The 21,104-nt window shown below is 42.5% G+C and overlaps 1 protein-coding gene across 3 annotated transcripts in view; it reads left to right on the forward strand.

The window, feature by feature from the left end:
* LOC122424777 (prickle-like protein 2) overlaps nt 1-21,104 on the forward strand; it is a 175,270-nt gene that overhangs the window by 58,855 nt on the left and 95,311 nt on the right. For 2 of the 3 annotated variants that reach the window (XM_043442960.1, XM_043442961.1), the window contains exon 2: nt 17,616-17,799. In XM_043442960.1, coding sequence (XP_043298895.1) covers nt 17,656-17,799 — 144 coding nt within the window. In that variant the 5' untranslated portion in view covers nt 17,616-17,655. Of the gene's footprint in view, nt 1-6,685; nt 6,709-17,615; nt 17,800-21,104 lie in introns of those variants that run through there. The other variant, XM_043442959.1, reaches the window with a different exon arrangement.

The following is a 21,104-nucleotide window of genomic DNA, read 5'->3' on the forward strand; positions in this document are numbered from 1 at the left end:
ATCCAATCACTCTTCTGCTTTAATAGGAAGAGCACAGTTATCCAACTGTGTCTTGTGATTGAGGATATGGCAGCCATATAAATTATTATCTTGAACAGGAATTTCCTGCAAGTGGATTGATTGTGGGTTGATTGTGAACATCTTCTGAGTTTGATATCTCGCCCCTTGCTGGACCCCAGGCTGTGATCTGGCAGGATAAACAGATGTCTGCTTTCTTCCCTCACCCCTCCTTATTCTTCTTCTAGAAGTTTCTATTTGAATGACAGGAAATCCTCAGTGGGGAAATTCATTCTTATATGAATATGTACCCATGTTTGACCTCCATTCTTCATGTCCCAGCATGGTAGGAGTATGGCACGTACCCGGCACCTGCATCACCTCTGTCCATTGTGGACCTCACTGATGACACTCCACACTATTTGTCAAGCTCCAGCACAACCTCAGTCTGCTCCTCAACCCAGGACTCAGGTAGCCTGTATTGATCAGTTGTAGTTGCCTCAAGAGATTGAACTTACATGCCATGTCTCCTCTTGGACACTGCCTGGAAGTTAATTCTTTCAGTTTGGCAAATAAACACCAACCACCTATTAATAAAGCATCTGCCTACAATTCAGGAGACCTGGGTTCGATCCCTGGGTCGGGAAGATCCCCTGGAGAAGGAAATGGCAGCCCACTCCAGTACTCTTGCCTGGAAAATTCCATGGACGGAGAAGCCTGCCAGGCTACAGTTCATGGTGTTGCAAAGAATCGGACACAACTGAGTGACTTCACTTTCACTTTCTTTCACCTATTAATTGCTTAGGCATGCTGAAAAGACATTTTATTTTCTACTTACTCTGTGTTGTTTTAGTCTTCCTTCCTCAAAGTGGATGACCTACTAGCTTATTGAAAGTTTCAGTTGAATTTTTAGTTTAAGTTTGAATGGAGTGTTTTTCTTTCTCTGTGACTTACATCCTGTTGTTCTGATTAACATGGTGGCCATTCTTAAGGCTCCTGTCGCTTTTCATTACCAGTGATGTAGGCTCTTTATCCAGCTTTCCTGCTCTGATGCTCCCAGAAGAATACCTGCTATCCGAGGGACTGTTCGCTGTAGGCGTCCTCTTGGCAACTCAGCCAGTGGCCAGGTGGCCGGTGCACATGCAGTGCTGCTGTCAGCCGATGTCCTCTCCTGACAGCTTAGCTATCAGGATTCAGGAGTTCATGTAAATTGCTGCCCAAGTCTCCTACTTGCATCTGAGGTCACAGCGCAGATGTCAGCTGGAGAGCCTGTCAGGACTAGAAGCTTGCCACCAGTTGTGATGGTGAATCCTCCCCCCCCAGCCTAAGCCCCTCCCCCTGCTTCCTGCGCAGCTTGGGCCACCACAGGGAAACACCTGGCTCATTAGGAAGCAGGGTGAAAATGCAGAGCAGAGAATTCCCATGTTCCTGTCTCAGCAGCAGGAGCTTGAGTTCTTGCTTGAATGGCTTCTGAAAGGTTGAAAAGCAGCCCTAATCACCAGGCTTGATTTTGATCAGACTAGCTTGAACCTGCCTTCTGCTCACTTTGGCAATTGGGCTGCCTAAACACCAGTGGGGTTTGCCCTTGCCATCCTTAAAAATTGCCTCCCATCCTGTATCACTGAATGCTAAGATTCAGCATCCTACGTGGTCGGGATGATATCATGTGCTATTTTGAATTTTTAAAAGCAAACGTCGCAGGAGTGAGAAATAGAACATCTGCAAAACATAAGGCAGTGTCTGTGGGCCTGCGGGGAATAGCAGAGAAGACCTTTTACACTTAGCCAGTTCTCTAAACCAGGTGTTTTTAACTTGAAATCCATGAGCACCAAAGGAACAGTAAAGACTGACAAACTTTTTGAAATTAAATGCAGCATTTACTATGAATGTATGTATGTTCACCGTTTTGAGGAAGAGGATCCCAGCTTTCATCAGACTCTTAAAGATGTTAAGTCACTTGAAAGTTAATAAGAAGTGTTGGATTGGATGGTAGATGGTTGTAAACTCACCCAGGAAACTCTGCTGAGGTTAACTGGGGACTGGAAAAAATCCTCCTGCCCTATACAAACACGTCACAGTTCTACAAAGCTCTCTGAAACTGGAAGGAGAGAGTTACCTGCTTCTTTCCCATTTTATATATGGGTAAATTGAGGTCTGGACTCTCAGATGCCAAAGCCACAGGATTACTTCTTTCTTCTGTGTTTCAGATACTTTTTATTATTAACAATTCCAACAAGTTTTTGGAACATTTAGTTTAGGTTAAACTACAGCTTTTCAGTCTTTGTGTATTCAAGGTGTTCTTTCTGATTTTGGACATTTTGCAGTACACTTAACAGAATTACATTACATGGCAGTTACGGTACAATTCTCAGTCATTCTCAGGATATATTCTTCTCTGCCCTCGATTTACTGTGTCTTCTTTAATCCCAGAAGAAGACAGTCTTTCTTTGATGTGGTTTTGATGATGTACTACTGATCTTATAGTTGACTCACACTTTCCAGTTTTGGCATCATTGTAACAATGTAGATTTTCAGTAATCCCAAAAAATGAATATAAAAAAATTTTTTCACACTGATTCTATCTTTTTTGTGTGCCCATAAACTGTTCAACCTCTATTTGAGAACTACCAAGCTAGATTCCAGGCTGGATTGAATACTTACTGTTTTAGGTTAGAGTTAGAGTTATAAGATAAGCTCCTTGATCTTATGGAGGTTATAGTGGGAGAAACATTTAATAGATCCACCAACAGGTAAAACAGTTTCTGATAGTGACAGATGTTAAGAAAAAAATTAAAAGGATAATAAAATGGAGAGTGAATGAGAACAGAAAGTGGGCTGTTTTTCATAGGGTTCTTGGTGGAGGTGCCTTTGAGTAATTACATGGATAATGAAAAATAGGTCAGCTCAGAAAGAGCTCGGGGAAGGACGCTCCAGGCAGTACAACAGCCACTGCAGAGATCCTAAGAGAGGGATGGCCTTGGCACATATGCAAGCACAGAGAATAATTAAAAGGTCATTGGGGCTGAAACATAGTAGAGAAGATGAGGGGCAGTGGGACAAAATAAAGTTGGAGAGACAGGAAGGGGCAAGATTATATTGGCTCTCATAGGCCTATGTTAGGGAGTATGTGCTTTAATTGTAGTGGGAAGCCAGTGGAGCTTTTTAAGCACAGCAGTTGAATGATACCACCATTGTTTTAAAAAAACAAAACAGCAGAAAATAGATTCTAGAGAGGCAAGAGTGGATACAGGGAAGAATAAGTAGGCAGGAGGTGATACTGACCAAATGGGGAAAGGTGGAAATAGTGAGTAGAGCTCATGGATAAGTGACCAAGCCTCATCCTGTGCACCAAGAAGCCCACAGTCTGAGCTGCTGTTCATTGTATCAACTCAGCCAGAAGCTCGTGGGCGTTGCTGCACCCCCCGGGTTTGGGGGTGGGAGGTGCGTCTAGGAGACATACATCCTTCCACCATCACCTTGTCAAATCTGAATATAACAGATTCTTAAATATTTTCAGTGTCTGACTCCTGTAGACCATGTGAATTCAATTCATCCAGGGCTTCTTTCCAATTAAACATGAAACCAGGAAGTGTTATTTTCTTTCTCTGTACTTCCCTCCATCCCCTCGCTGTTGCAGAATGAGGGGACTGGTCGTGGCTCAGAACAAAACCACACAAACCTTTCCATGGATCGGGTTTGAAGAAGGCAAATCAGCATCTTGCTTTTTTTTTTTGTCTGTCCCCTTTGTGGGAAACCCTGAGAAATGTGTTTTGTTTTTTTTCCTGGGCTTGACTGAAGCCAGGTCTCTCCTGAAAATAGCGTCTTTCCCTGTTGTGTCTAACTCAATCTCAGTGGCAGGGCTTCACTTCCAGCCTCAGTACTTGGTAAACACCCAATTTCTTGACACTCTTGTTTCCCAAGTCCACTGGGGTCATCTTGAGCCGTTGGCCTCATTCACGGAGGAACGTGGATTTCTGGGAAGTCTCTGCCTCCAGCCCCTCAGCACGGATATTAAAGGGCCCCTGTCAAGTTTTGAGGGGTGTGACCATTGCCAGAATCCCCGCAAGCCAGGCCCCTGAGGGATGCTCTCGCCAGCTGGCCCCCATCCACACCAGAAACGGCTGGATTGCAGAGGTTCTCTGTATATGGAGCTGGCTGAGTTTCCCTGGATGAAAGGCAGGCTAATATAAACTGAAAATGTTATTAATAAGCAGCCACTTAAGAATTTCCTATGACTTGCCAGTGATTTGGGGGCCTCTGTGTGAGCAGGGAGAAAAGCACAACTTGTTTTACATGGATTAGGGGTCCAGTGCAGTCAGTCTGCTGGGGCCTCGAACAGGCCCTCAGGTGTTCAGTGAAGGGTTCTGGAATCTGGCCGGCTCAGGTTTGCGTTTCTAGTCTCGTAGTCTCCCGACTGTGGGAGCATAATAAGTGAGTTTCAGAAACACTTTGAGCCTTGGTTTTCCCCATCTGTAAAATGAGGAAGGTATTACTGATTTCCATCTCTTACTGTGCTGTGAGGATTAAGTCAAGAACGCGTGGAAAGTGTTTTGCACAGAGCCTGGCATACATTCCAAAAAAGTCCTTTTCAAAAGGAAAGTTAGAAACAGCACACCCCAGAATTGGAACCAAACTGACTCAATTTCCCCTGCTTCAGGGTGAAAAGTAGAAGATTTGGCACTCTAGACGCAGTATGCTGGATAGTAACGACCACGGTGCTTGGCTTCTCTGAGCACCACCTTCTCCTTCTGCGAAATGGCAATAATAACCCTTGTTCCTCTGATGAACCTTCATAGATATTTTTGGCAATTCACAGAGTTCCCTGAATTGAAAGTGCATGGGAAGCTCTGAAGTGCTTGATTAGTCCCAGGGTCATTAATTTAATATCCAAGTGTGTTTACCTTATTGTATCTTGGTAAGAAACTAAGGTCATCTTTCTGACCTTGAAGTGTTAAAAGCATGGTAAAAAAAGTAAGCCTTAGGTAAAGATGGTAATCAAGTTCTCTTTGTCAGTCCAGCACACCTTCAAGTATATACTGGGTGTTTAATAAAGACTTACAGAAATAACTTGTTTGCCACCCATCTGTTTTCCATTGATCTGTTTCCATCCCAACTAAAATATATTCGTAGGAGCTGGATCAACTTATAGCAAACAAGAACCATGACTATTTTTATTGACTTGTTTTACTTTTTGTCCCTACGCATAGCACAGGGCCTAGCAAACTGGCCCAGTCAGATTTCACTATAGCCAGCATAGTGAAGGTATTATTTAGTACCAGCTGTATTATTTAATACCAGCTGTAGGTATTATGTAATCCTAACAGCCTCTCAGTGAAGTGGCAGAAATAGGATTTGAACCCAAGGCACTGTGCCTCCAAGATTTTAATTCACTGCACGGTCATAGTATGCTATTTTTGAGTGCTTAGGGGATATTTAATGCTTCAGATTTGGTCTCCATGGGGTTAGCCAACTTCTACACAGGAGGTAGTGACTGAACAAGTACTTTGGCAGGTGGCATGGAAAAGAAAGGCAAACAGAGGTATTTTGTGGAGTCTTACAATTCTCATTTTGAAGTCAGGAGGTGAGGAGTGTTACAATTCAATGTGTAGTCATTTCCTCAGAAACTGTTCCCCTGAGGGACTCATCTGGAAAGGAGGAGCTCTTGGAACTGGATCTGCTCAGCATCCAATGAAGGAAAAACGTACATGCCATAAAATCACAGTTAACATATGGACCAAGTGAAATGGAGGAACTGGTCCAGGCATAACCATTCCATCTTCTTTGGTTGCTTCTTAGGAAGGCCGTGGGTCTGAAAGCAGCTCAGGAAATCAGAGCTTCTCTAGGTACTCACAGCCTTTCCTACGGATGCAGTGATGCAGGTAGCAGTGTTGCCATGGAGACACCATCAGTGGCCAAGCTCTTTCCCTTGAGGGTTCACTCTTGCTGCTCATCATGATGCTGAATTAGCTTGCTGTGTGTTTGGTAGGCAGATTCCTCACTGGCCTGTGAACATGTTTACAGTAAAGTGAAAACTCCTTCACTTGGGTTGCATGTATATTTTTGCACCTGCTGACTTGTCACCCTCTTAGACTCCTCTCAGTGTCTTGATAGCACCTTGATCTCTCTTGCCTGCATGCCTTTATCCACCTGTCAGGAATACTCCTTCCTTCTCTTTGTGCCTAGTAACCTCCTACTCAGCATGGCGGTATCCAGTGCCCAGCATGTGCTAGGTGTTCTATTAACAACTGACCTAACAACAAAGTCATAACTTTCCTTCCAAGGAGTAAGCGTCTTTTAATTTCATGGCTGGAATCACCATCTGCAGTGATTTTGGAGCCCCAAAAAATAAAGTCTGACACTGTTTCCGCTGTCTCCCCATCTATTTCCCGTGAAGTGATGGGACCAGATGCCATGATTTTAGTTTTCTGAATGTTGAGCTTTAAGACAACTTTTTCACTCTCCTCTTTCACTTTCATCAAGAGGCTTGTCCCTCGGACTGCAAGGAGATCCAACCAGTCCATCCTAAAGGAGATCAGTCCTGGGTGTTCATTGGAAGGACTGATGCTGAAGCTGAAACTCCAGTACTTTGGCCACCTCATGCAAAGAGTTGACTCATTGGAAAAGACTCTGATGCTGGGAGCAATTGGGGGCAGGAGGAGAAGCGGACGACAGAGGATGAGATGGCTGGATGTCATCACCGACTCGATGGGTGTGAGTTTGAGTGAACTCCAGGAGTTGGTGATGGACAGGGAGGCCAGGCATGCTGTGATTCATGGGGTCGCAAAGAGTTGGAGACGACTCAGTAACTGAACTGAACTGACCTGACCTGAACAACAAAGTCACAAAAATGTTCAGTTTTTTATTTCTCTGGCTCAAAACTTATTTTGAAAAGCCACAGTGTTATTTATAGTAAACAAGAATAGCATGATGAACTTCCAGACAGCCTTCTAGAAAGGTCTGTTGCTAACATTTGGCACTTTTGTGCCGCTTGTTTCCCCCTTCCTCCCCCCCTTTCTTTTTTGCATGCACACGCACACAGTGCATACACATATTATATTTGCTCAACCCTTTGAAATTAAATGACGAGCATAATCCTTGACCTGTGTGTTTTTTAGCATCTGTCTCCTAGATAAGCACCTTCTCTTAAGTAACCTCACAAGTACCTGACTTTGAAATTTATGATCTAGCTCTCTGTGACTATATTTTTGTGTCCCAGTCACACAGGGGCTTTTTACTATTTTGTTTTAATCCCTCACAGTACCCACCAGAATGCATAGTATATAGTAGATGTACAGTGATGAGTTGTTTAATAAGTGAAGCCACCGGCAGCAGACACTTGGGACAGAACCTACGTTCTGTACCAGAATCCCCCTGGGTATTCACCTTCTCAAAGTCCTCTGGCCCATGGATACTCCATCCATAGGAACTATCACTCTCTAGCCTGCCTGTTTTGCATGTGGGGTGGGCCACAGGGGCCCAGGTATAATTCTCACCCAATGACTGTTGGGACTTGGGTGGGGGGTGAGTACCCCTGCCTCTTTGATTCTCTAGTAGGACATCTGTGAGGAATGTTCTAGACCATTTCCCATAGCTTCTCCACTAAATGAGTCATAGTTGCCCAGCGCTGCAGCTGCCCATCAGCCCTCCATGCGTCAGCATCATTCCCTGTCCTGCTTCCCTTCCCCAGTTCCTTCTCAGGAGCTTGGGGATTGCCTCCCAACCTTCTTTATGTTCAGAGCCCTTTCCCAGATCTGATTCTGGGGAAACCTGATCCAAGACATGGTTCTTCCATCGGACCCGGAATTCAAAGTCTGGTCAGAGATACTCACAATGTGAAAAGTCATCCAGGAGGCTTAGTTGAAAAAAAAAAAAAAATGTTTCCACTGCCTAAAAAATTCCAAGATAAATTAGTCCAAAGTAGGGCACCATGTATGTTTCTTCATGGAAATATGAATTGACATATTAGAGGAAACAACTGCCACTAAAAATGATCCTGTACCAAGTTGGGCAGCGCCTGGCAGGGATAATCTCCTCTTGGTGCAGATGGCCAGAGCCGCTGGAGCCCAGGCAGAGGGCAGGCAGTATGAGGGGCCAGACAGCGGGTTTTGGCTCTGCGCTCGCACCAGCCTCGTACCCAGCTGGCCCTGTTACGGTCTCCGCCCTTGAGCTTCTGTGTTGATTAGGAAACCGTTTTTCCTTTCTCACAGAGATAGAAATCTTGCTTCCAGACACGGCAAGTGTCAAGGTTCATGCCTGGGTCCCTCAGTCAGACTGTTTGCCAAGAAAGAGGAAAAACACAGTATTGGGGATGGGGGGGCGGTAGGGGGTGAAGGAGTCGGTGAAGCTGCAAATAACAGGATATGCTGACGTCTGGGTATCAAGACAGGGAGATAGGAATTCCAAGGCGAAGGGAATTCAGGAGAAAGGAAGAGCTTTCCTTCAACCCACTAAGATGGCCTCTTCCCCCAAATCTCACATCAGTGCTTCGGTACAGGCAGGGGCTCCGCCGCCTTGGTCACCGTCACCCATGCCGACAGTGGTGGAGGAGGGGAGGTCAGCACATGACCTCCTGAGACATTCACTCCATACCCTTCCCCATGCCACAGCCGCTGCTTGCCTTTCCTCTGCCTGGAGAACTCTCCCTGGTCTTCCCCAGAGCTGCCGCCTCCTCCGTCTTATCATCACAACTCACGTGTCGTTTCAGTGGGGAGGCCTGTTTTCATCCATCCTTGACCCCTCTCTCATCTCCTTGTTTGCTTCCATCATGACAGTCACCGCAGTCTCTAAGTGGCAAGTTTATCGACGTGCTGACCTGACTGTTGTCTCCCTTCCTCACTTGACTTGAAGCCCCATGAGGATAGAGATACTGTCTGAATCCCAGCATCTCTGTACAAGGCCTAGCACCAGCAGATGCTCCATCACCGTTTGCTTGAATGGTTGGATGGTTGGACAGATGATGAGAAGGATGGAAAGATGCACACAGAAAAGAAGGAAGATTTGACCACTCCCCTAAAAAAAAAAGGTGATAGAGCCTTGGTCTTGGAGTTGGACAGCGTAGGTTCTAATTTGTGTGACTTCGGTCATGTTGCTTATGAGTTTGTAGGATCATGTGTGTGAAACGGATACAAATACTGACTTTATAGGGCAGCTGAGAAGGAATAAAGGCGATGATAAGCTATGGAACAAAGTGACTCTTATAAAACCTTTTGTAAATGTAAGAAATTGCATAAACATTAGAAATATATTAGAAAACCTTTACCTGCCATCCCCCAGTTCCCAAGCACATACTGGAGTCAAGACCCTGGAGGTCAGACTTGTCCTGTGGAGTCCTTGATCCTTTGGGGACGCGTTTCCCTCTCTCGGAACATCCTCATCTCATTTCGTTTCAAGCCACCCTCCACAACCCTATTTCCCACCTGTCTGCCTTCCTGTCTTTCTGACCCTCCACTTGTGTTTTTGGGCAGCACTTGGAAGGAGGGAGCTAAAGCTTGGTCATGTGATCATGTGACCCAGGTGATTTTGGAGGGGAATAGCTAGTGTTCTTGGTGATGGCTCAGTTTTGACAATTCTGATTTACTCATCATGGGAGTATCTCAGTGATACCCATTTTTCTAAAAAACTCTTTTTTGTTGGTTTTTGTTGTTGTTGTTCTTGTTTTTTATTTAGTTATTTTCTTTGGCTCTGCTGGGTCCTTGTTCCTGCGTTTGGACTTTTCTCTCGTTGTAGTGAGCAGGGGCTCTTCTCCATCTCCAGTCTGTGGACTTCTGATTGCAGTGGCTTCTAGCACACTGGCTTCAACAGTTGCAGTGCACAGGCTTCGTTGCCCTGCAGCACGTGGAATCTCCCCAGACCAGACCCCAAACCCGTATCTCCTGCATTGGCAGGTGTAGTCTTACCCGCTGCACCACCAGGGAAGTCCTCTCAGCGCTAAGTGAAAGCACGCAGACCCCACTTCCAGTTCTTACCGGCTCGCTTACACAGCACAGTAATGGCTTTTCTGCTGAGAGTGCCTACTTCTTTTCATTCCTTACATCCAGGCGGCCTGCAGCCTAATAAAATCTCTCTTCACTCAAAACACGTATTTACCTGTTTTCTTGGTCAAACAGATAAGGTGGGAAAGGTGTTCCCAAAGGTAGGAAACTCCAAATAAGTTTTGGCTCATCTTAGGCCAGTGCTTTGCATGCATGTGAAAAGATGGATGTTTTTATTGGGAACTTGAGGGAATGGAGCAGCAGAGTGGACTGAGGAAGCCAGGCTCCTGCCCAGCCCCTCAGAAGTCTGGCCTGCCCAAGACAGACCCTTTAGGTGGTTTGCAGTGACGTCAGCTGTCGCACCATTAAGAGTCTGTGACCGATATACAAAGACACAATTCAGAGCCAGCCAGGGCTTAGTGGTTTTAGATTATCCGTGACCCATCTCTCCCTACTTGCACAGCAAATTGAAAGTTGATAGCTGTTGAAATCCGGTTTTCAGATTTTTTTTTATTTATCTATCTGAGGGACCCAGCTTAACTCTGTGATACCCTTAAGTATATATGCAGTTCCCACGTTGCCTGGTGTTTTCCACAGTATGTACATAAAGTCTCTGATCCTGCTACAGGGCACCAGATCAGAGCAAACCCACTTATCTGGATTGAAGAATGCACATCTTTTTGCCGAGAGTGTTATGTGTCCATGTGTGGGTGGCTCTGGCTCATGTCTCTTTATTTCAGGCCAGAGTCTTGTCTCTCGGTACTCACTGATAGCGCACACACATAAATGAAATCTGGTCTCCAGCTCCTTCTCATGAGAGGAAAAGAGGGCCCGCATCTGTTTCTGTTCAGCAGTGATTATCTCTGGGATTGTGAGTGTTTGAATTATTTTTTTCTTCTTATCTGTAATTCCTGATTCTTTTCTATGTACATTATATGTTGCTTTTCTTTTTATGATAAGGGGGCAGTAACATTAAATTATGATAAGGAGAAAAAGGCTTCCTCTTTTCCTCTGGTTAAGAGTAAAAGGAGTGATTCTTGTGCCTTTAGTGAGCTGAAGTCATGTAAGAATTTAAATACCAAGGACACATCTGTTAATTAGCAAAAAGCTTTGGAGGCCTTTGGGGTATTTTAGCCCTCTGTATTTTCTTTTTTATTATTAATTTTTATTGGAGTCTAGTTGCTTTCCATAGCCCTCTGTCTTTAACAAAAGTATCTTTTCCCACACCCGATCTCAGCTGCCTGAGGCATTGCTGTATTGAGCCCAGAACTCTGCATTCCTTATCCCCCACTTGATTTGTGTTGGGACTGAGCCACCCTTTAAGCAGTCTGCCCCATGACCCTGTGCATAAAAGTGACCTGAACCTGTCTGACCATGAACTTGGCATAGGGAAGCCCATACCACAGGGAAGGAAGACGGCAGGACAGACAGCAGGTTGGCAGTGAGAGACACTGATGACTGGTATGGTCCTGCCTCTCACCAGCATGTTTTCACACACATGCCCCCGTGGGGCCCAGCTGAGTGACAGGTGGACTTAGTGATACAGAGTTTAATACATCGTAGTTGGGACAGTTGGCATAGATGTCCTGGAACAGTTTTTAAAATGTATATTGTCCAGAGACCATTGGGAATGTTGGTAGAACACACCAGTTTCCAGACCACCCTCTGACTCAGGTGCTCTGTTCTAACTGGCAGGATAGCTCCAGAAGATGTCCTCCAAGTGCATGTCAAATTGGAATGACATGGAATGCTGGGGAAAATGCACTTCCAGGGCCCTGTCTCCGACTTGTCAAATCAGTCATGGGGGTACATCTCTACACCCTAGGCATCTCCATATAATGTCTTAGAAACAGGGCGTACAATTTCCCATGACCAGAATCATCATTATCTGCAGAGTTTGATGATAAAGAATCATCTGTCTCTTATGTCATCCAGCAGCCTCTGTTTTTTGGTTTTGGTTTTTGTTTTTTTTCTGTCTTTCTGCCATCTCTCAAATTATGGGGCACCTACTTCATATTTTGATAATACTAGAAATGACCTTGAGCTGTCCTGGGAAGTATGCTTGGTTTCCAGATGTGGGTCTTTGGAACCCTTGAGATGTCAGGACCGTGAAAATGGTACTGGAGTTTAGGAGAAGGTGGAGCTTAAAGAGAAGTTGAGCCCAGGACCTCCTGCTGTCTCATCACCTTGGGCAGCTCTGTTTTATATAATGAGTTTCCACATAGGAGTTCTCTTGCAAAAAAATATTTTCCTCTCCTTAAAAAAAGGGGGGGGGATGAAAAAGAGAGAGAAGGGGAAGGGGGAGAGGAGGAAGACTTAATGATATTTCCAATCCTATCCAAAGCTAGAATCCTGCAGTTTACGACTTGAACTTGTCAGCATCATGTGACAACGAAGACTCCTTTTTTGCCTTCATCCTATCACTTCTCACAGAAAAGGAGACATTGTGGTTCAGGGTTCGGTGTTGTAAATAACCTGTCAACGTCTCAAAGATGAGACACCGCTGCCCGCCAACAGACAAACACCCCCGATCCGTTTATAACGAATTCTTTTGCATCTTGGTTGGTGGGTTCACTGGTATAAATCGTTAGGCATTTTGCAAATGATTTGGTCACTGGTGTAGATGACCAGAGTACTTTAAGACAGTTGAAAGAAGAGCCTTCATCTGCTGGTCAGTTATGTCATGGAAGAGCCAATTGTGGCTTCTGAATACGAAAGCGAATGAATTCATAGCTGCAACTTTAGGTTGAGGGGGTGGCAAGGGTTGTTGCTGGGTAGACAGAGGGAGGACGGAGGATGCAGGAGCTCTGCTCTCTGAATCATGCCTTGTTCCTTGGAAACCTGTCATTCACAAACCCAATTATGTACAGGTAGAATGTCAACTCTGACAGAATGAAACCAATGCACGCTTTGTATGATTGGGTTTTTTTTTTTTTTTTAATGAAATCCTGCTTTACTAGCAGGTTCTATCTTCATAAATGTCTATTTAAAAAAGAAAAAAACCAAAACCAAATCATATATTTCCCCACGCACTCCTGAAAAGCTTTAATCAGTGTGTGGAAAGCGAGAGCTCTTGGGTGTTGTGTGCATTTTGCCAAGAGGGAGAGAAAGACGTGAGAATCAAGAGAAATCCTCTTGGCTTTACCTCTGACCCTCTGTGCCTTTCTCAGCATCTAGGCCTTGCCGTTGCTCATTTGTAAACAGGAGTTATTAAATTAGTCTCTCCAAAGGCTGTCATGGAAGCACTCAAAGGTTAAAAATTCTTTGCAAATAAAAATGCCTTGCCACAGCAGTGCTTGTTAATTATAAATGAGGAATGGAAGGCAGACAGCTAACAGGGAAAATACATAAGGTCTTGATGGTTTTGATTTACCTTTTTTTGTTTGTTTGTTTCTTTTCCTTCTCCTTTTTTCCCTGTTTGGTTTTGATTTTTCTGGATGTGTTTGTTGTTGAACAAAAGGCTGCTCTCTGATGGGAATGAGGTATGCCTTTCATAGAGTATTAATAGGGTTTGGGGGTCAGATGGGTCCTACTTTGCATCTCTGTTCTGCTTTGTTTTCTTCCCTGGAAGGTGGAGGTGATAGTTCCTTTCTTGGAGGACTGGTGTGCACATCTGAGTTCACGGGTGTCAGGTAGAAGCAAGTCATAGAAGCAAGTCATTTTGCTCCTGTGTGCCCTCACCCAAGTCCTGCTTGCCCTCATTTTGCCTCACCATTCTAGTTTTGCATTGCACTGAGCATCTTTCCTGTACTACTTGATTGAGTGATATGTTACTTTTTGTTGTTGTTTATTGTATGTTTCTCCACCTCTGAGTATATAGATTCTATGAGGGGAGGGATCTTTGTTTCTTTTGCTTGGGTATGACTAGTGTCTAGAGCAGTGCCTGGCAGGTAGGTAATTGGTAGGTAATTGGCGGTACTTGTGAAATGACTAAAGAGGACCCTTAGCCCTCTCCTCTTTCTCCTCTGTTCAGGCTTCTATTCAGTGAAACTCATTATGAATCTGGTTCTTTAATTCTGTTTTGCTTTTGTCTTTGTTCCTTCTTCTGGAGCTTCTGTTCATTAGACTGTGTCCGTACAGCATTAAAAAGTATGCTCTTACTGGCCTTGCTGAATAAATGAGTTTCATTGATGAATATTATAGAGACTGAATTTAGAAAAAAATATCTCTACATTTTGTTCTAAAAGTGTGACTTGTTGGTAAACCATTAGTCACCGAAGAGCTTCCTAGACTGGGTTAAACATAGGGAGACTTTTTCCCCTTAAGTCATACACTGACGTAAAAAGTTCTGGAGGGGGAAAAAAAAAACCTTGACTGCTTCCCAAGACCCCTGACTTCTTTACAGTAGGTGATTAATTAACGAGTTACTGTTAAAATGAGCTCAAGCTATTTTTAAAAGCAACAGCCAAGATTTGGATAAAACTTCTCTGAGTTTGGAGATGCAAACCAGATCCCAGTGTGCATTCTCTCCGTGTATATATTCAGTCAGGTGAAAAGCAGGAAGTAGAAGAATCTGACAAGCCTCACTTAGCTGGACAAAACTGATTCTGTTTCTTCAAGTACATTTTGGTATCAAAATTCAGGCCATTAAAAGAATAGGGACCAAAAAAATACCCTGACTGATCATCTTAATAGATGCAAAAAAAAAAAAAGCATTTGACAAAATGTAACACCCTTTGTTGATTAAAAATTCTCAATGACTAGCATAGATGAAAACTTCTTCAACTTAAAGAAGAAAAGTTACCAAAAAATCCCACAATTATCTAATACTTGATGGTGAAGGGTTGGTTGCTTTCCCTTATGGTCAGGAACAAGACAAAGAGCAGCTTAGACATTTGTACCTTTGGATCACTGGAGGACCTCGGCAAGGCAATAAGACAGGATAAAGAAAAAATAGGCATTAGATTGAAAAGGAAGGAATACAACGATCTCTATTCACAGATGACATGATCTTGTATATAGAAAGTCCTAAGGAATACACACATTCAAAAAATGGAAATAAATAGAAAGACATTCTTTGTTCATGGATTGGGAGACTTAATATTGTTAAGATAGCAGTACTCTCCAAATTAAAGATTCACCACAGTGCCTGTCAAAATCCGAGCTTAAATTTTTTCAAAAAATGGCAAGATAACCCTAAAATTTATAATTTATAGTGCAGATGTCAGGGGCCCACAAAAGGTCAAAAAAAAAAATGTTTAAAAGAAGAAAGTTGGAGGACTCACACTACACAATTTCAAAACTTACTACAAAAGAACAGTAATCAGGACAGTATGGTACTAGCATAAGAAGAGAATATAGACCAAAATATGAAATGAAGTTGAGGTGAGAGTCCAGAATAAATGCTTACATTTATGGTCAACTGATCTTTGACAAGGGTCAATGCAAGTGAGTTGGATGGTGCTGGGACACTTAGATAGCCACATGAGGATGAAGTTGGATTCCTATTTCATACCATATATGAAAAGCACCTCAAAATGGGTCACAGGCCCATAAATAAGAACTAAAACCATAAAATTCTTAGATGAAAATACAAGAGTAAATCTTATGACCTTAGGTTCCTTAAATATGATACCAAAAGCAGAAAGAACAACGGTGGGGGTGGAGGGGGAATAGACTTCCTCAAAATCAAAAACTTAGGTCTTTCAAAGGACTTCATCATAAAGGGAAGACAGTCCATCAAATGAGAGAAAATTGTACAAAGCATATATCTGATAAGGACTTGTATCCAAAAAGTATATAAAGAATTCTTTCATTTCAACAATAAAAAGACAATTTTAAATAAACTAAAGATGTGAATAGACATTTCTCCAAATAAGATATACAATCACATAAAAGGATGTGTAACATCATTAGTCATTAAGGAAGTACAAGTCAAAGCCTTGGTAAGATAGCACTTCACACCCACTAGGCAACAATCACAGAGAAAGACAATGACAAGTGTGACAAAAATGTGGAGGAAATGGAACACTCATCCATTAATGGTGGGAATGTAAAAAGATGTAGATATCTTGAAAAACAGTTTGGCAGTTCCTCAAAATGTTAAACATAAAGTTACTGTATGATCTAGCAATTCCATTCCTAGGTAAATACCCAAGAGAATTGAAAACATACGGAGAACTTGCACATACATAGAGTAGCATTATTCAAAAACAGTGAAAAGTGGAAACAGTCCAAATGTCTGCTGACTGATGAATGGATAAACAAAGTGTAGTGTATCCATGTAATGGAGTATTATAATGCAGAAAATGAAAGATTGACACGTGCTTCTGCATGAGTTTATCTCGAAAACATCCTGCTATGTGTAAGAAGCCTGTATATAGTAAAATTCCATTTATGTATATGGTAAGACTATATGTAGTAAGATTCCATTTATGTGGAATTTCCAGAAATTTCCAGAACAAGTAAAACCTTAAAGACAGAAAATACATGAATGGTTATCAGGGCCCCGGGGGAGGGGAGGGTGAGAAGTTACTGCTAATAATGCACTTGGAGTTTCTTTTAAGGGTGAAGAAAATGTTCTAAAATTAGATAATGGTGGTGCTTTCACACCTCTGTAAATATACTAAAAACCAGTGAATTGTACACTCTAAAATGCTGAATTTTATGGTATGTGAATTATATCTTCACAAAGCTTTTGTCGAAAAATTCAGACACATGGGGATTAGAATTCTGGGCTGTCTCATCACATTTATAAGGTGCTCCTGAAACTAATTCTAGAGGTCAGAGTGCAGGTGGAACAGCTTATTTTCTTAAAATCTTTTTCCTCCTCTACTTTTTTCCTCTCTTTTTACTTTTTATTTCACTGGTGGAAGCGAAAAGTGCTTTTGTGTTGCTGACATCAACGTTTTTATTGCTTCATCATTTTTGTAGCCATGGAAAAGGGAACAGATGGTAATCTTAAAAGAGAAATGTTCAGTTTGGGGGAGAAAATTGTGTCTTTGGCTGCTATCTTTTGAAATAATTCACATGCATGATGCTCTTGTACATTAAAGAAACAGCTACCAATGTGGGGTAATTTAGGGTTTCTAATTAGAATTTCAAACCCACAAGGATCTTCAGTGGAGATGAAAATGTCTTTCCCAGGAGATCTTAGGGTCAGATTTGCTTCGTGGGAAAAAAAAACTATTTTTACTCTTCTTAAAATCTCACCTGCAGTTATTTTTAAAACCACTTTCTTTTCCTAAGGTCTGGAAACCTTTTATAAAAATGGAATGTTGTCAGTATTGTTAAATCTCCTGGTGATATTTCTGGTCTGACTATGTATGGTATATATTAATTACTATTCCTGTTGAGGAAATTGTGGTCATGGTGCATATCCAGTGTTCTACCTAGTAAAATAAAAGGTATTTTGACTTGCCTCTTGGGATACTGATTTAGAAGAAGAGGTCAGGGTCCGTGTGTAAATGTCCTTAGCATGCGTACCTGGTGGCCCCTGACTGTTTAGGGGCTTTTTGCAGGTACTCAGGGCCACGCCTTCTACAACGACAGGCGGGGTGTGGAACACTCCTTTAGATGCTTTTGCCAAAAGCCAGTTGCCAAGGAATGTGTTTATGGATTGGGATCCAAGGGCTGGTGAGTGGCAGGCCAAGTGAAAAAATGGTTTCTTTTGCCTTCCTTCTCACCTCCGGCCTTTGCTGCTTGCAGGAAGATCTGCCTGCACTGCAAGTGCCCTCAGGAGGAGCACATGGTGACGGTGATGCCCCTGGCGATGGAGAAGACAGTCAGCAAACTCATGTTTGACTTCCAGAGGAACTCGACCTCGGACGACGACTCAGGCTGCGCCCTGGAGGAGTACGCCTGGGTCCCGCCGGGACTGAAGCCTGAGCAGGTACTATTCTTCCTCTTCTTCTTCTTAAATATTTATGTATTTGGCTGCCCTGGGTCTCATTTGTGACTGTGAACTCTTTGTTGTGGCATATGGAATGCGGTTCTCTGAGCAAGGATTCTCTGGCTGCCTACACCGGGAGCCCAGAGTCTTAGCCTCAGGCCTCCCGAGGAAGCCCCAGGGGCACCAGCCTTGACGGAAGGGCGGTTACAGGCTTGGCTTTTACCTTGGTTTCGGCCGTCCTTCCTCATTCCAGTTCAGAAGGAAGAGCGGACTTTGCTGAGTCCAAGAACACGTTGCTTTACGGGATGAAGATGTCTGGGTCCCCAGCGGGAAACCAGGAAGAGAAATGAAACTGAGCTAATTCATTCTGCATTTCCATTTAAGCTGTTACCAAAAGATTTTCTGGAAACATCTAGAAACATTAGGTAATGAAACTGCATTTTTGGAGAGGGAAGGGGTGTCCTACATTGGCCACCAATCTTAATGTTAAGATTCTTTGTAAAGGAGAGTAAGGAAATGAGGATTTACCTAGTGATCTGATGCTGCGCTGAAAAGTTTGGCCCAGCTTGACAGAGAAAGATGCTGGCACTTCCTGAAACATCTTGGCACTGCCCTCAGGCTGTAAATACTACTGGCTTGGTTAGATGAACTTGGTTTCTTTCTGTGTCACTGCATTTCTCTCAATCATATACAACCTCCACTTTGCATTTCTTGGTCTTTGGAATTTTCTCCTGTTCCAGCCTCCTGTTGGTTTAGAAGCCCCTCCTGTAAGCTGGATACTTTCATGATCTTCCTTGCGCATCTTTGAGAGTCAGGTTTATCCCAGCCTAAATGTTTGACCACTGTTCCCTTCCTCTAGCATAGAAAGGTTCTTTCCCTGGAGATCTTCTCTGTGTCTGGCAATGTTTTAAAGCTTAAAAAGCCCTAAAAGGTTAACTCTGGAACTTTAGATGTGATGCTCTTAGAAAAAGTTCTTTATGGTGAGGGAAGACCCAGAAATTCACCAAGAACTTGAGGATGGGACCCTGATAACATCTCCTTGGTTAGCCATTTCTCATTTTTCTACTTCCAATAATGAGGTTGTCATTTGACAGATGGAATTGTGAGCACACAACCAGGATTTGGTTAACCAGCAAAGGATTGTTTAAATTTTTAATTAGTCACTAATTCTTAGAAATTGCTCATACTTAAAAAATTTTAATTTTAAAGTTGATGTTTAGATCTTGAAATTTTGAGAATCTGGAATCTTACTTTCAATAGAATCTGAAATCTTACTTTCTCAAAAATTGGTATGCAGGCCGTTGATTTGAGTGCGAGACATTCTTTCCAGAGTTTGAAAAGAGTGAATCTCCACATCAGCCTGGTCATCACTAAGCCCATTTTATCCTTTTGTGTTCATCTTCCTATACCCTACAGGCATTTGAGTTTTGTGAATTCTATTCTAATTCTTACTAGGATGAAAATGTCTTGGAATAGAAACTTTCTCAGAAAATAATTTCTGTGAGAATTGAAAGGAATTCTGTGTTGGGTTATCAGCAGAAATAAATAAGAATGTTTTCTCCCGGGGCCTTCCCAGGTGGCACTTAAAGAACCCACATGTTAAAGAACCCACATGCCAATGCAGGGAGACATGAGATGTGGGTTTGATCCCTGGGTCTAGAAGATCCCCTGGTGGAGGAAATGGCAACCCACTCCTGTATTCTTGCCTGGGAAGTCCCGTGGACAGAGGTGCCTGAAGGGGCCTGGAGGGCTACAGTCCATAGGCTCACAAAGAATTGGATGCAATTGGAGAGACTTAGCCCACATGCAGTTTTCTCCCAGTTTGTATATTAAGGTTAAATCTTTATTTTCCTCTGTTTCAGTAAAGACTGTATTGTTAATAAGTTGAAGAAGAATGAGAGTATTTGATTGAGTTTGTCTGGAAACTCAGATGAGGTGGTGGGTGACTAAATATCTGTGTTTGACATCACCCTTCTACTGCCAGTACTTGAGCAGTGAGTTTTCACACCTCGATACATCTGTGAGCCTGTTTCGTTTTCTTGCTAACCTCATTTCCAGCAGCTTCCAAGAGACCCATCCTTCTTTTGTTCATGTTGCTTCCTGCTGAACTGGGCTCTCAAATTCCAAAGTTAAGCTATTTTCAGTTCCCTGCTTAGGTAGATTCGTTTCTAAGGCCATTAAATATCATTCTATAATGTCCAGATTCAGAGAACATTTTCTACTGACCTAAGAGAATAGACAGTTGCAAAAGTTAAAGGGCTTGGTGACATCCATCAATTCCAAAAATGATTGCTTACGTATTTTTGAAGGCCACTTGCCTCATCCAAAGTGAATATCTTTGGGAAACATAGAACATCTTTCTTTGATTTGTTTTGAAAGAAAATGATTAATGCTATTAAATCAGTGGTTTGAATTATATCAGATGACAGAGTATTCCCATCTCTTGTAATTGTATTTTTCTTCAAATGGTTTTTCTCTATTCACAACACTTACTCAGACCTATATGACACAGATGATTAGAAAGGAAATTGTTCTCTAGAGAGAGACTATCTTTTTAAGCTATTTGAAGGGCTCTATATTTGCCTAATAAAATATGAATCTGTATTAAAGGTGTTTCAAGGGATCATGTTGCATGAAAAAAAATAGTCTTCAGATTTTTAAATTACAAGATCTTTGAAAGTCTGTTACTTATGGAACTGATTATAGGTTTAAAGATTTTTTTTCAAAGGTTGCCTAGTAGGTTTTAGAAAAACTTAAGACCCAAATACCTCTTACTAATAAAAATTCTGGTATTTAATATGATGTTAGTTGTCTCTGACTTGAGAAAAAACATTGTTCTATCAGGAGAAATTACAGTGATATTAAAATGCTTTGTGCTGGAGGCAAAATACTCAAGACCAGTTAGGGTTCCGAGTAACGTGCTTTCCTTTTTGTTAAAAACCTTTCATTTTTTCCCTAGTTGTGGGGTTGGTAATATACCTTCGGGTGACACTCTTTATTATTCTGTTTCTTCTGAGAAATGCCTTCAGTTAAATAAAATGGAAACGAAAGCTACCCCCCTTTTAAAAGAAGGTATTCTTTCTTATGGGCAGTTAATTTTATTAAAATCTGCTAGCTGCAAAAACCCAGCCTTCTTAAACTAGTATAAAAAATCATAAAGATAACAATCGATGCCAGAAAAGAAGGGTTTCTAAGGTGTGTTTTTTAATGACCAGACTGAAAACTGACCCGAGAGGTTGCCAAGATCCTTTGTCTCCACTCCCTCCAGGTGAGGCATTTAATATTACGCAGAGAGCCCTGCGGAG

The sequence above is a fragment of the Cervus canadensis genome, chromosome 22 (genome assembly GCF_019320065.1).
Source record: "Cervus canadensis isolate Bull #8, Minnesota chromosome 22, ASM1932006v1, whole genome shotgun sequence".
NCBI lineage: Eukaryota > Metazoa > Chordata > Mammalia > Artiodactyla > Cervidae > Cervus > Cervus canadensis.